This window comes from Phascolarctos cinereus, unplaced genomic scaffold, assembly GCF_003287225.1.
Source record: "Phascolarctos cinereus isolate Bilbo 61053 unplaced genomic scaffold, phaCin_HiC Scaffold_7;HRSCAF=346, whole genome shotgun sequence".
In the NCBI taxonomy this organism is placed as follows: domain Eukaryota; kingdom Metazoa; phylum Chordata; class Mammalia; order Diprotodontia; family Phascolarctidae; genus Phascolarctos; species Phascolarctos cinereus.
The window spans coordinates 55,338,690-55,358,984 of record NW_027556180.1 but is presented as its reverse complement, the minus strand read 5'-3'; the positions used below and the strand labels follow the sequence as shown (position 1 = coordinate 55,358,984).

General features: G+C 41.5%; 1 protein-coding gene across 1 annotated transcript in view; it reads left to right on the top strand.

Annotated features, from left to right (window-relative positions):
- The window catches only part of FBXO36 (F-box protein 36), an 87,330-nt gene extending 67,268 nt beyond the window's left edge, over positions 1 to 20,062 (top strand). Inside the window, exons 3-4 of the mRNA XM_020970938.2 lie at positions 1,404 to 1,576; positions 18,659 to 20,062. Of these exons, the coding sequence (XP_020826597.1) occupies positions 1,404 to 1,576; positions 18,659 to 18,853 (368 nt within the window). The 3' untranslated portion in view covers positions 18,854 to 20,062. The remainder of the gene's footprint in view (positions 1 to 1,403; positions 1,577 to 18,658) is intronic.
- The last annotated feature ends 233 nt before the right edge of the window (positions 20,063 to 20,295 follow it).

The window sequence follows — 20,295 nt, the reverse complement described above, 5'->3', positions numbered from 1 at the left end:
TGAGTGCACCTGCCTGTCTTTGGTCTACAAAGAGAGCTGTCCAAACTGGGCTTGGGGAACCCTGGAGGCAGCCTCTATCCCAGCCTGGGGGCAGAGGATGGAGCAGCAGTCTGGGGAACATTGGCCGTGAGGGCCTCAGATCCAGCTGATTCCAGGTGAAAGTGTCAGTGTGCACGTGAGAAGCGCACTAGGGTTACTGAATAGAACATGGAAAAACTGCTGGGATGATGGTCACCTGGTTGCAATAAGGTCTGTGCTGAGCAGTGGTAAAAACAAAAACCTGGTTATGGAGTCAATGGACCTGGGTTCAGGTCCTCCCTCAGCCGCTTAATAGCTGGCTGACCTGAGGTTTTACCTCTCCAACCTCAATTTCTTTATCTGTAAAATAAAGGTATTGGGTTAGATAACTCCGCCTCTAGAGCTACAAACCTATATTGATAGATACAGAAGAGAATAAATTAAAAACTTGGGCTGGCTGCATAAAAATAATATTAACCACAGGAATTTAGGAGAATTCTTTATGATTTATGATTGGTTACTATTTGTGGAATAACAATTCTGCCATGAAAGTCCTGTTTTCTTGCCTTATCATTGCATGGAGACAGGAGTGTGCAATTAAATGTTTAGCAAACAGCTCTCTGGGGGAGTTAGGGGTGGATGGGGAGATATGTATGTAGTATACACTTTTAAATTAATCTGAATTATTAACATTTTTCCCTGCCACCTTAGATCTAAATGATCTTCAAAACAATGAAATCAAGCCCTGATTTATTGCATTTACTGATTTCCCATGCTCACTGAAAACTTAGCAGTCCACTCACTGACCTGGTGGAAACTGGCTTCAGCATAGAGATAACCTTGGTGCTCAGACAGTCAACAAGCATTAATTAAGCACCTACTAGGTGCCAGGCACTTTGCTAAATGCTTTACAAATCTCTTATTTGATCCTCACAACATCCCTACCAAGGAGGTGCTGTTATCTCTTATTTTACAGATGAGGAAACTGAGACAGAAAGAGGTTAGGTGACTTGTTCAGGGTCACACAACTAGGAAGTGTCTGAGGCTGAATTTGAACTCAGACCTTCCCAACTCCAGGCATGGGGCTCCGTGCACTGTGGTGCCACCTAACAGAGAAAGGGTTCAACTGTGAGGGAGCCTGTGTTCTTGTAAGGGGAGAGATGATTTTCCCTAGCTTTCAGCACTACAGAGCTGCTTGGTGATAGATGGCCTCTGTCACCCAGGCAACAGAATGAAGGACGAAGATGACTCCCGTAACCTAGCACCAGGTCCAGAGGAACATCCTGGCGCCACTGCCTTACCTGAGCTAAGAGCCAGGCGGCAGCAGCCAGTCTTTATACGTAAAGAGCAGCGCCTAATAATCATGCCTGTTGTTTGAATTACAGTTCAAATTGCCTTAATATTCGGTTCCAAAATCCTGCAATATGTCACCAATCTGTGCAAAGGGAAATATGATTTCCTCGAGCGGCTCTCCGACACTCTGCTCCTGTGCATCATTTCTTACCTGGATCTTGAAGACATTGCCAGGCTCTCTCAAACATCTCACAGATTTGAAAAGGTAATAACAACAGCAATAATAATAATAATAATAATAATAATAATAATAATACCTTATTTTATACCTATTTGGAATCCTCTATGTTTAAAGTGATGTGAAGACAAACACATGAAATACTCGGTGGCATTGCAGGTGGGGTTTTTCTCAGGTGGAGATCAGCCCATTTTGACAAAGAGGCTCTTATGAAAAGTTTTCTTTAGGGATCTAGAATGTAGACTTCGATCAACAGTGTTTGTTTGTTTTAATCTGTGATGTAAAACTGAGACTGTTGCCAGATCACCACTTACTGACGGTCAGGGTATCCCTAAGTCTTCACCCTATGAATAAATCAAATAAACATTGTGGCCTTCTCACAAAGTACTTTGTTAGTTAGGGTTGGGTATTATAGGTCCCTGATGCTTCCACAAACAGCCTTGTCGTTGATTGACCCTGATTCCCCAGGGTCAAAGGCTGGTGTTCATTATTTGTCTTTACAGGCAGGGAAGCTACCTCCCTTCCATCATATTTAGGCAAAATGATACTAATTAACTCATGTTTTTCCAAGGCCATCTGCTACCATGTGTTGCTCAGTCATTTTCTGTCATATCCAACTCCCTGAGACCTCATTTAGGGTTTTCTTGGCAAAGATACTGGAGTGGTTTGCCATTTCTTTCTCCAGTTCATTTTACAGATGAGGAAACTGAGGCAAACAGGGTTAAGTGACTTGGCCAGGGTCACACAGCTAGTAAGTGTCTGAGGCTGGTTTTGAACTCAACTCTTCCTGGCTCCAAAGTCCAGCGCCCTATCTATTGTGCCATGTAGCTGTCAGCTCTTTAATTTTAGTTTCAGGGATCCTCTGTCTTCAGCCCCATTGTTCTATGCCCCCAGTGTGAGTACTTTGCCATTTTTCTTCCCGAATGAAAGCACAGTGCTTAGCTGTGTGCTTTCTGCCAGTCGAAGTGGAGATTTTTGGATATTACATGCAGAGAGAATCAAGTCTTTTCTTTGTCCAAAATGACCCAGAGCTGGGGCCCTTTGCAGCTGAAAGCTGGTGTGCCGTCTGTCCAAAAACGCCCCCTTGGTTTTTGTTGTTCTAACATTTTGCGAGTTCAATCCACTTATTACGTTAATGTATATTTTTAAATTTCTTACTTTGCCTTAAAATGAGGATACTCTAAGAAACACAGGAAGCCAGCAGGAGAGCCTTGGGTCACCTTTGATGAATCCAGGTCCCTGGGTCTGTGTGGACTTCATTCTGGGCCCCTGAAAGAACAGGGGTTGGAATAGAATAGAACAGAAAAAGAATAAACCTGCTGCTCCACTGTCTGATATCTGAAGGGTCACGGAGAGCAGGAGAGGGAGGCTGCAAGGATTCAGTTTATTCTGATTTTTTTTTTTGTAAAGAAGAGAGAGGAACAACAAACTCACCTTCAGTTCCTGGCAAAGTCTTAGAACATATTAAAGCGCTGACTGGTGAGCCACAGAGATCCCGCACAGTTAACAGCCTCCCAGACCAAGCCCATTTCATTTTTTTTTTTTTAGGCAATTGGGGTTAAGTGACTTGCCGAGGGTCACACAGCTAGTGTCAAGTACTTGATCAGAGGTCACATTTGAACTCAGGTCCTCCTGACTTCAGGGCCAATGCTCTATCCACTGTGCCACTAACTGCCTCCTATTTCCTTTTTTGACCGAGTTACTATATTGGTGGATTAGGGCCAAACGGTGCGTGTAGGTTACCTGGATTTTGGCGGAGTCCTGTTATGCCAGCTTTGTGGTCAGATGGAGAGAAGGGTTTGAGAAAAGGTGAGCTAGGTTCTAGTACATCTCACAGATTTAAAAAGCTTGATTTTGTATCTCTATAGAATCCTTGTTTTATACCCCTGTGTATATATCTATATTATTTTATATGTATATAGAATCCCAGGAGGCCTCAGGACCCATTGAATGGCTAGATATAAAGATTATTAGATCATTACTGATTTGATGTCAGCGTTGAAGGAAGTCTGTGTGCAGTGAAGGACCCCGAAGATTCTCCGGCCTTGTGCTGCTTAACATTTTTATTAGTGACTTAGGTAAAAGCATAGACAATACACTTATAAAATTTGCAGGTGACAAAATGTTAGGAGGAGTAGTTAGCAATTAGATGGCAGAATCCAAAAAAGGATTTCAGCTTATTGGGCCAAATCTAATAAGATGAAAATTTTTTTTAACTTTCTTTTTTTTTTAATTAAAAAAAATTTATTATTATTTTTTTATTTATCAACAATCACTTCCATAAACTTTTGAGTTTAAAATTTTTCTCCCCCTTCCTCCCCATCACCCTCCCCAAGATGGTGCACAATCTGATATAGGCTATACATATACATTCCTATTAAACATATTTTCACATTAGTGATGTAAGTAACAATTAGAACCAATAGGAGGAACCACCAGAAAGAGGAAACAAACTCAACAGAAGAAAAAAAAATAGCAATTCAACTTCCATAGTTCATTCTTTGGCTGTGGACAGCACTTTCCATCATGAGGCCTCTGGAGATGTGTTAGATCCTGGTATTGCTGGGAAGGGTTAAGTTTATCAATGTTAGTCATCACACAGTGTGGCTGTTATTGTGTACAGCGTTCTCCTGGTTCTGCTCACTTCACTCAGCATCAGACCATACAAGTCTCTCCAGGTTTTTCTGAAGTCAGCCTGTTCATCATTTCTTACAGAACAATAATATTCCATTACATTCATATTCTACAACTTGTTCAGCCATTCCCCAATGGAGGGGCATCCTCTCAATTTCCAATTCTTTGTCACCAGAAAAAGAGCTTCTATTTATATTTTTGTACATGTGGGTCCTTTCCCCATTTGTATGATCTCTTTGGGATATAGTCCCAGAAGTGCTATTGCTGGGTCAAAGGGTATGCACATTTTTATAGCCCTTTGGGCGTAGTTAAGATGAAATTTTGTGAGGATAAGTATAAAGTTTTATATGTGTACTTTACAAGTACAAGAGACAGCTAGCTGGGTGATGCAATGGATAGAGTGTTGGGCCTGGAGTCAGGAAAACCTGGGTTCAAATATAACCTCAGGCACTTACGAACTGTGTGATTCCCAGGCAAGTCACTTAACCTTTGTCTGCCACAGTTTCCTCAAAGATAAAATGGGACTAAATTATAGAATTTATCAAATGAGATAATATTTGTAAATCATTTCTCACAGAGCCTGGCACGCAGCAGGTGCTTAATAAATGATTGTTCCCTTCCCCCTTATACTGAGCTTGCAGTCCACTGATAGTCCTCAGATCTTTTTAGCCACCCGTTCTCCCATCCTGTAGTTGAGGAGTTTAATTTTTTTATTCCTCCTAAGCTTCGTTGTCCTAGCTTGAGTCCACTGTGGTAGCCCAGGGACATCTTTGGAGCCTGATTCTGCCATCCAATGCGTTAGCCATCCCTTCCAGCGTTGGGTCACCTGCCTTTTAGAGAAGTCACTGATAAAAAAAAATGTTCAAGCTTACAGACACAGTCACCAATTCCAGAATCACACGGAGAAGAGAACTGAATGTTATGTCAATTCTGTAACTATATGTACCAGTTTCTTCCTAAAAATGAAAAGTGCCGTAACACAGAATTATTATTATTATAACGTGCCATTAGCACAGCATGCATAGGGACAACGTCCATTGAAAAATACGAAACTCAGAAAGCATTTTGTGTGTTCTTTTTACCGGCAACATAGTAACTATTCATTTGTCCTTCAGGGAAAGAAAGCAGATGTCCATTTCCAGGTACAAACATATGAAACAGAAAGTTGGCACCCCCCAAATGAGGCTTTCTCTGAAATAAAGCACTAGGTCTTCTGATTCCTATCCTTGAGCTTAGCTTTCTTAAAAAAAAAAATCTAGATTTTGGTTCCATATTGCTTGAAATTCTTACTTGTTTAGATGCATGTTTAACTTGTATTTTCCCCCCAAAGAAATATTTGTTAGGAGAGAAACAAAAGTATTTAGTACTTCCATTTTATTTTGTGTCATTATTGAAAATGCACTAGGGCCCAGATTTTAGTGGGACTGAGACAAAGTTAGACCAGAGAAATAAACAAGACCTGATCACTCAAGCTTTAGGTGAGGGGAAAGATCCTTCACAATTCAGTCATTTGTTTGTGTTTCCAAGTGTAAATAGCAATTGTTTCTGTGCTGGCTGGAAACCCTGAAGGTCTTCCCCTTCCAGATTGATTTTTTTTTTTGAGTAGGCAAACTAGGCCATCTTTTGCCTCATTCCTCACCTACCTTTAAATCACTGAATGGGTGTTGCCTCAGACATACTGAGGCCTGGGAAAGACCTTAGCTTAAAAAGGCCAAGGTCTCCCCATCACATCTGGGGCTATCTCTAGTTGTCCTGACCTATGTCTTACGCCTGTTCTCAGATGACTCTGGAGGAGAGAGTGGGACTGATGACTCGGCACAGCCCTGCCCCACTTAAATCCAATTCACTTGCAAGTCAAGACATCATTGTCTTTTGTGTCATTGGTCCTCTTCAGGAAAGAAGGATGGACAACATCAACAAACAAATATGCAACTGTTCTATCACGTCTGGTCTTACTTGGGTCGATGAGAGGTTCAGTGAGCTGCCCGGGGGCCCCAGCCACAGGCTCACAGGATTTCGGAGTTGGAAGGGATCTCAGTGGCCATCTCATCATGCCACACCTAAGAGCAATCTCAACTATTGGCTTAAATCTAATAAAATGAAATTTTGTGAGGATATGTGTAAAGTTTTACATTTGGCTTAGAAAACCAGCTTTACAAATACAACTATGACGTGCCTGACAAATGGGCACTTGGCCACTTAAGGAAGGGGTGCCCACCGCTTCCACTTGGGGACAGTTCTTCTGGCCATTGTGACCTTCAAGTGTCCCTGTGGAGCACAGCTGACTGCCTGGAACTCCCTGGTACTGTCACCCTTTCTTTCTGGAAAAAAGAGCACCCTCCTAGGCCAAACCTGCCTTCTCCGATGGGCTGCTTCAGGGCTGGGACTGCTGGTGCTCTTCTGGTACCTTGGAGTGAGGAGGTAGAGATTCACACCCAAGGGGCCTAGTCACGGTGGGTAGGCTTATTATTCTAATGACAAAAGAAAAGTCTCAAATTCAGCTTAAAGTCTGGCTTATTTGGAGGTTTAGCCAGATATGTAAGTTACTAGTGAAAACCATAATAAAATTTGTCATGCTCCTAGGCAGCCTCCAGCTCCCAAGCTACTGAGGCAGCTGGTGGTGTGGTAGAGAGAGAGAATGCTGGTCCTGGAGTCAGGAAGACCTGAGTTCAAATCCCATCTCAAATGCTTACTAGTTATGTGACTCTGAGCAAGTCACAACTTCTGCTTGCCTCAGTTTCCTCATCTGTAAAATGGAGGTAATAATAGCACCTACATCGTAGAGCTGTTGTGAAGATTGTATGAGATAGTGTTTGTAAATATTTTAAAATATATTTGGAAATATATGAGAGATAATAGTTGTAAAAAGTACTTAGTACAGTACCTGACGTAGGAGCAGTCACTTCATAAATGCTTATTCCCTTTCTGTACCGAGTTAGAAAGGAAACATCACAGCCAATGAAATTCTGTGTGGTCAATTAACCAAAGGTTTCACAGTTTATGCTCTAGGGATGAGACCAAAGTCCATGACGTTTCATGGTTACTTACATGTTTATGTGGATAAAAAGCAGAGTCAGTGTAAAGGAATGACTTAAAACATAGTGAAGAAACAGATCACAAGCAAGTTCCAGGTGGTGCCCAATTATGGAGAAAAGGGGAAGTGGGGGAGAAAAAAAACTTAAAAAAATTTTTTTTATTAATTTTTCTCATGTTGTAACATTTTTATAGGTATTTTTAAAAGATTCATTAATTTATTTATTTTTAGTTTCAACATTCCACAAGATTTTGAGTTCCAAATTTTCTCCCCATCTCATCCCTCCCCCCAACCCCAAGACGACGTGCATTCTGAATACCCTTTCTCCTAATTTGCCCCCCCTTCTATCTCCCCCACCTCTTCTCTCATCCCCTTCCTCTTCTATTTTCCTGTAGGGCAGGATAGATTTCTACACCCCATTGTGTGTATATCTTATTTCCCAGTTGAAAACAATAGAAAAGAAAAACTTTAACAGCTTTTCTATAATTCTTAAAAAGAGTGGTCACTATGACAAATGTGGGAGGAGGGGCTGTGAGAAAACATGTACACCGATGCACTGTTGGTGGAGTTGTGAGGTAATACAGCCATTCTGGAGAGCACTTTGGAACTATGTCCCAAAAAACCCCCCAAACAAACCCACTCATACTCTTTGACCCAGCAATACCACTACTAGGTCTGTATCCCCAAGAGAGAAAAGAAAAAAGGACCCAAATGCAGTAAAACATTTAGAGCAGCTCTTTCAGTGGTGCCGAAAAATTGAGAGCTAAGGGGAGGCCCATCAAATGGGGGAATGGCTGAACAAGTTTTGGTATATGATTCTGATGGAGTGCTATTATGCTGTAAGAAATGATGAAGGGGGTGGTTTCAGAAAAACCTGGAAGATGTGAATGAACTGATGCAAAGTGAAGTGAGTAGAACTAGGAGGGTATAATACACCGCAATAGCGGTATTGTAAAGATGATTGACTGGGAAAAGCTTAGCTACTCTGACCAGGACAATGATCCACGATAATTTCAAAGGACCCACGGTGAAAAGTGCTGTCCCCCTTCAGAGAGAGATCTGATGGACTCTGAGTGCAGATTAAAGCATATTTCTTTCTTTTTCTTCCTTTTTTTTTTTTTGAGATGGGTATGGGGAACACGGCTAATGCAGATAGCTGTTTTGTATGATTTCACATTTGTAATAGTTTTTATATTTCTTGCCTTCTTGATGGAAAGAGAAAATTTGAAACTGAGAACACCGAGCTGCCTCTGATAGAATGAGGACGTTGGAGAGGTGAAAACCAGAATGTTATGTGGGGTCTTATGGGGATGTACGTTCCTTGCAAGTAAGATCGAATCATTCATTGCAGTTGTATCACTGTGCCTGGTGCATAGTAGGCCTTTAATAAGTGCTTGCTGATTAATTGATTAAAGGTCATTACCAGCCTGGGGAATTCGTGAAAGCTTCCTGGGGAAGGTTGACTTTGAGCTGGCTTTTAAACGTGTGTTGCAGAGGGACTCTGGACAAAGATGAGGACGGAGGGAATTGCAGCGGTGTAGAACGGACCAAACAGTGACAGGCGGTGTCAGAGCATCAAGAGTCTTTGAGGGGTGGGTAGTTACCTAGCTTTTCAGGAGTAAGTTGCCCTTTTCTGGATTTAAAGTCGTCCAGCTTTTTTGTTCAAACCAAATGTAGTAAGGCTTGCCAAGGAATTGTAAATCTGGCAATAAACCTAGTATGGCTGTGTGCTAAGTTGCTTGTAGCCCAGGCAGAAAGGGCGATGTTGCAGTAAAAATACTAGCCGAGAGTCAAGGGATCAGCTCTGTTATGAACTACGCATGTGATAATGGGTGAATCACTTTATCTCTGGGCCTCAGTTTCTCAATCTGCAAAATGAGGGGGTTGGATGATGAATCTTCAGAGGTCATCTAGGCCAACGCTTTACATTTTGCAGATGTGGAAACTGAGACCCATCGAGGTAAAGCGGCTTGCTCCAGGTGTCACAAGTATCAAAATTCCTTTCAGACCTAAAATAACACGATTTTTAAAACTCTGTGATTACAAGTGTTAAATAAGCAAAGTGCCACCAGAGGGCGCTAAATCCATCAGCAGCCCTGCTGTGAGCTAAAGGTGGAGCATGAGCCTTGCAGAGTGGGCCAGCTTGTAACAGCCAGATCTCCATCATACCTGTGGGCAGGAAGGGATGGGAGGATGAGGCAGGAGCTTCTTAGTTAAGTCCCCTACCTATTATCTTTTTACCTGTTTGTATGACAGTCTGCGTTTTCAGGCCATGATGTTCAGATAGATTCCTGTTCTCATCAATGTGGGGGTGGAAAAAAATAAACTAACAGCCATTTTAGCATATATTTGAAATACTGTATTTCTCTTTGAGGAGACCTTGAAGTTAAGGAAATGACTTATCGTTGGAAGTTATTTCTTGTGCAATTCTACTTCTACCAACACAGAGATGCCCCAGATTGCCTTGTACTTGTCATATTGTGGCCATGTCTATCTGCAGTAGAACGGACATTTCTGTCTAAGATTTGATTGGAGCCACTTGGAAAAATAAGTTCATTAACTTCCTGAGATTTTCCCTTTTCAACTTGTATTTAGGGTATGTCATAATTTCATAACTTGGTTGTAGAAACTGAGCCTCAGAGAGTTGCTGATTATAGGATGAGATGCTTACTTGTCTTTCCTGTAAATTTATTTGGCAGATTTTTATTAACTCTTACTACATTTGGGAGGACTCATCTTAGTGAGTTCAAATCTGGCCTCAGTCATTTACTAGCTGTGTGACCCTAGGCAAGTCACTTGACCCTGTTTGCCTCAGTTTCGCCATCTGTCAAATGAGCTGGAGAAAGAATGGCAAACCACTCCAGTATCTTTGCCAAGAAAGCCCCACATCGGGTCATGAAGAGTCAGATACAACTGAAAAATGATTCAACAACAAAAACACCACATTGAAAGCACCATGCTAGGTATTGAGGGGGGAGGCAAAGATGAGTATAAGACCCCTACCCATGGGGGAGACAAGACAAGGAACACAGCTTTATTTATAAACTTAACAAATATTTACTGAATGCCTGCTGTGTATAAAGATAATATGTTGGGGGGCAGCTAGGTGGTGCAGTGGATAGAGCATCGGCCCTGGATTCAGGAGGACCTGAGTTCGAATCCTGCCTCAGACACATAACACTCACTAGCTGTGTGAGCCTGGGCAAGTCACTTAACCCCATTGCCTAACCAAAAAGAAAAAAAAAAGATATTATGTTGGTCTCGGTAGGAGATACAGAAAAGAATTAGACAGAGTCCCTGCCTTTATGAGGCTTACAGTCCAGAATCAGAGCTAAGACTTATCGACAAATAATATGTTGTCCAGGTAGCCAGCCATCTTGTCTGGAAGTCAGGAAATGGCATTTAAGCTGGGCCTTGAAAGATGATTTCAATAAGTAGAGATAATAAAAGGAGGGCATTGTAAGTATAGGGAGCCACATGAGCAAAGACTCAGAAGTGGGAAACTGCAAGGTCCCTTTAAAGGGCCTTGAATTCAAGAAAAGGGGGTTTGTATTTTATTCAGTTGGCAATGTCAATTGAAAAAAATTTTTTTTCTAGGCAGTAGGGTTAAGTGACTTGCCCAGGGTCACACAGCAACTGAAAAATTTTTAAGAGGGACATGTACACTAGGAAGCTTAATGCAGTAGTATTGTGTGGGATGGATTTGGAGGTGTGGTGGAGAGAGAAAGAGAGAGAGAGAGACACTAGCAGTGTGATCAGTCAGGAGACTTGTATTAGTAATGAGAACTTTGAAAAGTGTTAGGAATGGGAACAGAAAGCAGGGGCTGGAGGTTGGCTGGCAGTGGTAGAATAATACCGATAGCTCCCATTTACATAGCACCTTAAAGGTCACAACACACTTTTCATACATTGTATCATTTGATCCTTGTAACAACCCTGATGGTGTTATTATTATCCCCATTTTATAGATGTTGAAACTGAGGCCATAGAACTTAGTGACTTTTGGGATAGGGAAGGCAGAGGAGAAGGGAGAGCCAAAGATGACCCTGTGGGTTTGAGATTGGAGAGTCTTTAATGCCCCATTAAAGAGATAGATGGTACTTTATTCTAGTGGTAATGAGAATCTTCTGAAGACGTGTAAGCATGCAAATGACATGGCCAGACCAATGCATTCAGAAAATCATTTTTTTCTTTTTCTTTTTTCTTTTTTTGGTGAGGCAATTGGGGTTAAATGACTTGCCCAGAGTCACACAGCTAGTGAGTGTTACGTGTCTGAGGCCACATTTGAACTCAGGTCCTGTTGAGTCCAGGGCCGGTGCTCTATCCACTGCGCCACCTAGTTGTCCCCAGAAAATTATTTTGACAGTTGGTATGAAGCAAAGAGGGGAGAGATGTGAGGGGAGAGACAATAACATTATGCCCTCTTCCGCCTTATGAGAAGAAAGAGGACAAAATGGAGGAAAGAAAGGAGTCCATCAGCGGGCATGTGTCAAGCTCTTCCGGTTTATCAGGTTTTCCACAGAGTTTGACTCTGATGTCTTATCCTGGGGTAGAGGTGACCCTGAGTTCTCAAAGGCAAGCGTCACAGGTGTATAGACCCTGGCTGAAAAGGCTTTGAATATGGTCTAAGCAACAGGACAGGCCTGATCTCTGAGGACCAACCAGCTGAGGGTGGAGAGGCTTGCCGCCAGCAGCCTGGACCCTTGGCTACGGTTTTGTTGGCCTCGGCGTCTGTGAAAGAAAGAAAAGCACACAATGGCCACGAGACCAATGTGGGCATTCTCCCCATCTGCGGTGGTGGTGGGTCCTCTTCGAGAACGAACAAACAATCATAACAACAACAGTGATAGGGGTGAAATGGTGGGAAAGGCGACAGCAGGTGCCAAGAATCATGAAGCTTTTAGACCATCTATATAAACTTTCATTTGACCATTTCTAAATTTGAGATTCTTGTCCAATGACTAACAAGTGGAAATATTGCCATAGAAGCTGAATCATACTAATCTTGACATTCTTGCTGTAAGTGAAACCAGAAGAAAGAAGTTGCAGCTGGTTGGCTTACTCCACGACACTCTTTGGCGGGGCAAAAAAAGGAACTGGTGGAGTGGACTCTATCACACTCCCAAAGGCAGCAAGAAACACAGTTTTGTATGATATTTCATCATTATGTATTGCAATACTAATGATGAGGAGTGTTTACAAAAAGACCATTCTGAATATGTTGCAGTTTTTGTACCAACATCGACTACTAAGGATTAGAAGTAAGAAAGTTATATGAAGAATGTAAGACCCTCTAAACTAAATCAATATACGGTACTAAGATACTTGGTGGTCTCATTGAAAAAGCAGGGAAAGGTAAGGATAGGGAGAAATACACGGGCAAGTATGGTTCAGGATAAAGGAATGAGTGAGGCCAAAGATCTGTAGATTACCAGAAACTTCACATCCTCCTTTGAGAAAATAACTGATAGTCACCGGACATGGTGAATATCAAATAATATCATTAAATAACTAAAGCATGTTGTATTTTAACAGTCAGGAGAAGATGTTATCTGGTTAGGAGATTCTGAGACTTGAATCATGGCGCTTGACTAGGGAATGCTAACTTTTATTAGTCGTCTCTCCCCCTTTTAAACTGTGAATTTCTAGTGATTAGCCAGTCAGAACATTGACTTGTCAGAGCTATGATCAGAACCAGAAAGAAAGCAAGAAAGAATAATAATGAGAAAAAATACAGAGTACAATTGAAACCACTCCATCTAGAGCACATAATTGACCTTCAAAAATTGGAAATGAGCAATACTAATGACATTTGATATTAATTATAATAATTTAAACAGAAGTCAAACCATATAAATTAATGTTCATAACAAGGGGACCAGAAGTGTCTTAGTCAACTTTTCTGACAGTTGCCAGACAGAGAGGAGGCCACCAAAGGCAAGATCAGGTATATAGTAGGTCGCCTATAAAATCTCATTAAGAAGGATGGTGGACAGTACTGTCCTCTATAAACTGTCATCTATAAAACAGAGAAAACTCACTCATTGAAGGGAGAGTTAGGGAGTTAGAATACACTCCCTAATTAAGGTTTTATCTATCCCTCTACATCATTTCTTGACAAGATGGCACAACATTACTGCTTTTGCAGCTTGGGGTTATTGCCATTTGTCCTCATTTTGCTCCCGTTTCCAATAATTCTACATTTTTGACATGATAGAGACTTGCTTGGGGTGGCTTTTGGAATTTCAGGACTGTGTCTTCTAGGCTTTGGTGTCTTGGCCCATGAGATAGTTTACCAGTGTTTAGCACAGTGCCTGGCACATGGTAGACACTTAAGACTAGCACAAACTATACCCACTGAGCATTCTTACACTACCTACCCCACAGGGTTATGGCATTTAAGGAAACTTTAGAAACATGCATCTTTCTTAGTCCACTGACACAAACAGGATCTTTCTTTACCATATCAGGAGCTGAAAGTGATAATCTTCTAGGCTAAAATAATTCCAGGTTTTATCCTTCTCTATGGAAAGGATAAAGCAGAGAGTTCATAGAAAGATCCTGGCTTGACTTGGCCTTGTCCTTCCTTTGTATCAGTCTGAGAGATGAGTGAAGCCTGGGGGAGCTAAGAAGAATGAGGAATACTAAATGGGCAGTGCTTTTCAGGGATTAATTTGAAGGGGCGTGTCTCCTTAGGACATCCGTTTGTAGATATTGTTACTGCTCAAGGAAAACCGAGATAAAGAATGGAATGCCAATGAATACACGATAGCTGAAAGTAAATTTCCCTATGGTCAGCTATATAGTATTATGGAAGCAAGAGTGGAATTTTCTATGAAACTTACCAATGACATCACTATAACTGCATCCCAGATTTTCGGATGAAAACTCCCACACCTCAAGATCTGAGAAAGCTGTGTGACTTTGGGCACGTGTCTTGACCTCCCCAGCCAGCAGTTTTCTTACTTGTAAAATAAGGATTTGAGACTAGAGGTAGGTCCCTTCCAGCACCAAACTATGGTCCTCTGATTCTATGAAAGACATTCATCCTACTCCATCTCTCCCAAAGCAGTGGACAGCAGCCCTCCACATGGCAGGGCGCTGCTGTCCCTGAGACGACCACATCCAAACCAGTGCCTGGCACAATATACCTTGCATATTATAGAATCACAGAAGGCATTAGGATCAGACATTTAGAACTGGAAAGGACCATTGAGGAAGGCTCCTACAGTCTTACGGATGAGCAAAGTGAGGCCTGGGGAGTGACTTGCCTGAGGTCGTGAAGGTTAGCTAAAGGCAGGATTTGACCTCTGCTCCTCTGACTCCAGTAGCAGTGATCTTTTCATTACACTGCACCACTTTGTTTGGAGGTAGAAGGAGCCTCGTGGGTCATCTCGTCCAACCCACATCAACCCATTCCCTCTACACCATTCCCCAAAAGTCATCATGCCTCTGGCAGTCACCAAGAGGGGAACGCCTTAGTGCTAGAGGCAGCATATTCCACTTTTGGATAGAGCGAATTGTTAGGAATTTTCTTCTTCATACTGAGTCTCTCACTCTCTCTGTACTTATTGCTCCAAGATCTTCCCCTTGGGGCAATATAGGGCAAATTTCCCACTCCCCTTTAAGGTACTGAAGATAGCTCTTATGCAGCCCCTACTCTTCCTTATTCAGGCAAAACATACCCAGTTTCCTTCAACTGTTTTTCATAGCACATATTCTGTAGTCCTCACCACCCTTGTTAGCTTATCTACGAGACTCCTAAATGTGGTGCCCAGAACTGAAAACAATGCTACAGATGTGGCCTGATTAGGGGACAGGAGAACAGAACTAAGAGCAATCTGTGCTGGATGCTATGCCTTTCTCAACTCGACTCAGTAGCCGTAGCCTCGTTTGTTCATTTCTGCCTTTTACTTTGCTGGTCATGGAGTCATCATGACCTGAGTTCTAATGCTGCCTCAGACATTTGCTATCTGTGTGACTCTGGCCGCATCACTTTAACCTCTCCTAGCCTCAGTTTCCTCATCTGTAAAATGAGGATAATAATACATATAGCGCTTCTCTCCAAGAGTTTTTGAGAATCAAATGAAATAATATATATTTGTAAATCATTATATAAATATCATTATGATTCTTTTGTCACTCTGTTGACTCATAATGAGCTTACAGTTGCCCAAGAGTCCCATAATTTTTTACACAGGAATTGTAAAGCAGAGCCTCAGCTCTGTTCCTCAGGCTGAAGTATGTTTTTTGAACTCAAGTGTGGAACTCTACATTTTTAAAAATTAAATTTCATTTTTATTTTATTAGGCATGTCATCCTAACCCATTAGGTTCTTTTTAGATCTTGCTTCTAGTCAGATTCAATGTTAGCTGTTTCCACTTTGTGTCATCTGCAGCTTTTATAAGCATAAAAATTGAGTTGGTTATAGCTTCTTCCAAGGCATAGATAAAAATATTGAATAACACAAGGGCTAAGGACCAATCCCTGGAGCATTCCTCCAGAGACCTCCCTCCAGGCTGATATTGACCCATTCATTAGTGATTAGTGACTATTGTTTAGATTTAGTTATTGAACCTTATCTGAATTCACCTAATTGTGCTATCATCTAATCCATCAGGCTCCATATTATCCACAAGTATAATATGAGAGACTTTGTCAAGTGCTTTGCTGAAGCCCAGATAGGCAGTAGCTCCCGCGGTCTTCTGATCTACCAGTTACCCTATCAAAAAAGGAAATGAACTTGGCTTGTCATATCCTATTCTTGAGGGAGCCAGGCTGCCTTTTAGTGATGATTACTTCCCATTCTCAGTGCTCAGAAACCATTCCTTTAAAAATATGTTTTAGGACAGCGTCCAGAATCAAAGCCATGCTCACAGACTCATTCACAGTTTGCAAATTCTGTTTTCTTCTCTGTTTTGGAAATTGGGACAATTTTTCTTTCTCCAGTCCTAAGTCACCCATCCAAAATACTTCAAAGCCACCCAGAGTGGCTCAGCAATCACATCCTGTGATGTAGTTTGTTCAGGCCAGGTGACTCTAGTTCATTCAGGGCAGTGAGATTCTGTCTGTCCATTTCTTCACTTACGTTGGGAATCTACTCCTTGATAAAACCATTTTTGTCTTCTCCTGCCTAGTCCCAAGATTATTTTCCTTGGAACAGAAAACATAAGCAAAATAATGATTAAATAGTATAGCCTTTTTTACCGTTATTCACTACCATTATTTGCAGAGCATCAATCTCTCTTTTCTCTTCTTTGACTGTCTTCTTATCCCCAACACAGACCAACTCTTCTCCCCTCCCTACTCTTACCTCCCAAAGAAGTCCCCAAACCCAATGGTTTTTGTTATCTGTAGCACGGATGTTCAGCCTTAGCCTTTTCTGGGCTTTAGACATTATAGGACCATGCTGTTCTTTTGTATATCTCCTTACTTGCTTGCCTTTACTTTCATCTTATGTGCCTATCTTTTAAAAAATCGAGTCGGTTAATTGGCAGAGGACAAGAAGTCAGAATAGTCAGAGATGGAGGACCTGTAGGAAGACAAAGACATGAGCATACTGCTGGTGGAACTGTGAAGTGGTCCAAATATTCTAGACACCAATTTGGAACTGTGCAAGAAAAATGCCTTCGCTGTCCATACCCTACTGTCATCTACTACTGGAGACATGCCCCAGTGGGTAAAGATCTAATATGGACCAAGATATTTGTAGCAGTGTGTGTGTGTGTGTGTATGTGTGTGTGTGTGTGTGTGTGTGTGTGTGTGTAGTAGTAGTAGTAGTAGTAGTAGTAGTAGTAGCAGTAGCAGTAGTAATAGTAGCAGCAGTAGTAATAGTAGTAGCAGTAGTAGTAATAATAATAATAGTAGTAGCAGTAATAGTAGTAGTGGTAGTAGTAGCAGTAATAGTAGTAGTAATAGTAGCAGTAATAGTAGTAGTAGTAATAGTAGCAGTAGTAGTAATAATAGTAGTAGCAGTAATAGTAGTAGCAGTAATAGTAGTAGTAGTAGTGGTAGTAGTAGTAGTAGTAATAGTAGTGGCAGTGGCAGCAGCAAAGAACTGAAAAAAATAGATGGCTATTGATTGGGGAGTGGGAGAAAAAACCACAACTATGGATATAATGGAATTTTGTTGTGCAGTAGGAAGCAGGAGATTTGTGTGAACTAGTATAAAGCTAGGTAAGCAGAAACAGGAGAATAATACACACAGTGACTGCAACGAGGTAAATGAAAAGATCTCTAGAAGAAAGTTGGACTCTGAATAATTAAAAAGCCAATGAAGGTCTCAGAAAACAGATAATGAAACCAACGATTTTATCATGCCTGATGTGCTTTTTTATATAGTCCATTTGGGCTTCACAACAACTCATCGAAGTAGGTGTTACAAGGCCTGCTTAACAGACAAGGAAAACGAGGTTCTGAACGTTTACGTAGGTGACTTGTCTGTGATCATATAGCTACTAAGGGGCAGAAGTAGGATTTGAACCCAGGACTCTCAGCTCCTTTCCTCCAGGTTCAGCATTTCTTTCCCCATGCCCCACTACTTGTCAGATAGAGGCCCTAAAATAAATTCAATCATCTGAACTGACTTTTTTGTTCTCTTTCTGGTAAGATGTTTTTGAGAAGTTATTTGCCAGCAACTCAGTCAGCATTTATTAAGCACCTACTATATACCAGGTACAGTGCTAAGTGCTGGGGATACAAAGAAAGGTAAAAGATAGTCTATGCTCTTGAAGCACCCCTTTGAGGGGCAGTCAATATGCAAACAATTCTGTATAAATCAGCTGCACCCAAGATAAGTATGAGATAATCAGCAGAGAAAGGCACTGAACACTGAACATACTTTGCTGCATACAGCTGTGTCTATATATAGGCTATGCCTATGGACAACAGTAGAAGGGTTGGGGATGATTGACAGCAAATGGAGGTGTGTTGGCAGGGTTGGTGACCTCTAAACTCTAACAAACCTTTTGTTGTCCACATTTAACACTCCCCGACTTGTAGTTATCTCTGTATAGATCTCATTTCCCATACTATGTTAAGAGCTCTTTAGGGTATGACCGTGGTCACATAGCCTGTCTGAGCCTCTGTTTCCTAATCTATAAGATGGGGATAATAATGCTATTCTATTCACTTCACAGGTTTTTTTTTTTGTGAGGCTCAAATGAGATGTGTATTGCAACTCTCAAAGTGATATAGTAAATATCAACACTTGTTTTTGTTGGAGTTCTCCTTCCTGAGGGCAAAACCAGGTCTTACACATTTATAAACAGTGCAGACCATTGCATGTGGCTGGCATTCATTCATTCTGCACCTTCTTAGTGCAAGATGCTCAGTGAACATGGGTTAATGAGTCAGAATGCATGGTCAGGGATGGAGACTAGGGTTAGGTCCCTTTATATCAGTCTGGGACATAATCTGTTCTCTCCATTTCCCACCAATAGCTCTGCACCTCCGACAAACTGTGGGAGCAGATTGTGGCCTTAATGTGTGACACCGTCACCCAAGACATGAAAGCCCTGGCAAAGGACATTGGCTGGAGACAACTGTTCTTTACCAACAAACTCCAACTTCAGCGGCAGATCCGGAAGAGGCGGCAACAAAACGATGATAAGAAGGAGGTGCCATTGGAGACCTAGGCGTCCCTGGGCCCTGCCCCCCACTTCCCCTCCCCACCCACCCACCTGCCTCCCCATTGACAGAAGTCTCATGCTTTGACTGGGGTTTTCATCATTTTTTCATTCTTTGGGACATTCTTGATTTGAAAACAATGCTTTGGGATGTTTTTTTTCTTTGTTGATCAGAGAAGTCACAAGAAGGTGTTGAGTTTCCAAACAGAAACCTAATCAAAATTTGTTAGATGCTACCTAGCACTACCATGAGTCAGTCAATTTGTGGATTGAATCATGACTTCTGACTACACAGTAAACATCAGGCATCCCCATCTCTTTCACCCCCTGGCAGAAAGTCTCTGCGATGACTCTTTCCATTCCATTAGCATAATGTGGTTCGAGTAAGCACAAATGGCTGCTTCATTTGACAAGCCTTTTAAAAATAATTCATAGGATGGTTTTTGGTAGCCTGGGAAGGGTCATTGACCATTCTGAATTTTCTTCCTTGCTCTTGAAGCCTGTCTTTGTGGGGAGTGCTAACTGTAAGTGGAAGCGAAAACAAACATCATGGAGGCTCAGCGTTCGTCCCCCCACCTCAGTGCTGCTTCTACACATCCATACTCGGCGTGGTGATAGTTGCACTCTTGGGACTGTGATCCAGAGATGGATGAATGAGCTGCTATGTCTGTATACCAGAAGCACTCATTGAATTGGTCCTCGGGCTGATAGGTGGTTACTTCCCTATGTCACCTTGGATGATGTAAAGTCACTCTGATGGTCACTTCGAGGGCCTCGCTATGAGTATGGAGGAGTGTGTAAGGAAGGAGAGAGGCATAACCCTGAAAGATAACAAGCCAGTTTTGGGCGGGAGATGGGACAAAGTGAGATCTGCCTTTAGACCAAAACAGTAATGTCAATGTACTGTGGAAACATTTAAATGATTCAAAATGTCAACCTACAATTGTAAATACCAACTATCCATCTGAAATGTTAACAGCAAAAGGTTTCATTTATAGTATCTCCTCTTCTAAATAGCAATTGCAAGGTATTGTCATGCATAATAACAATGCACCTAGATACATAGAAACTGTAAAAGTATGCAAAATCACTCTGAAAAGACAAAATGAAGATATCTGTCTGGTTTTTAAATACATTCAATTTTCTTCTTTACTAATTACTTGTGGTGTTTTATTTTTAGCAATACTTAACTTTCTTCACAGAAAGTGCATCTGAAGACATCACACTTCCAGTGATGCACAATCCCCCCTCTTACTAGCATAAAACTAAGCCTTAAAATTATACAGATATTTGTATGTAATTCTGAGTTTCAGAGAAATCCTACAACTGCTGCCTGCAGAAATTATAATCATATAGGGCTGAAAGGGAGAAAAGTGGTAATAGCTTGTGAAAATCTTTGGAGTTTTTGCCACAGTGCTTTGTGTTCTTTTCTCCATCATCACCAATTTTTT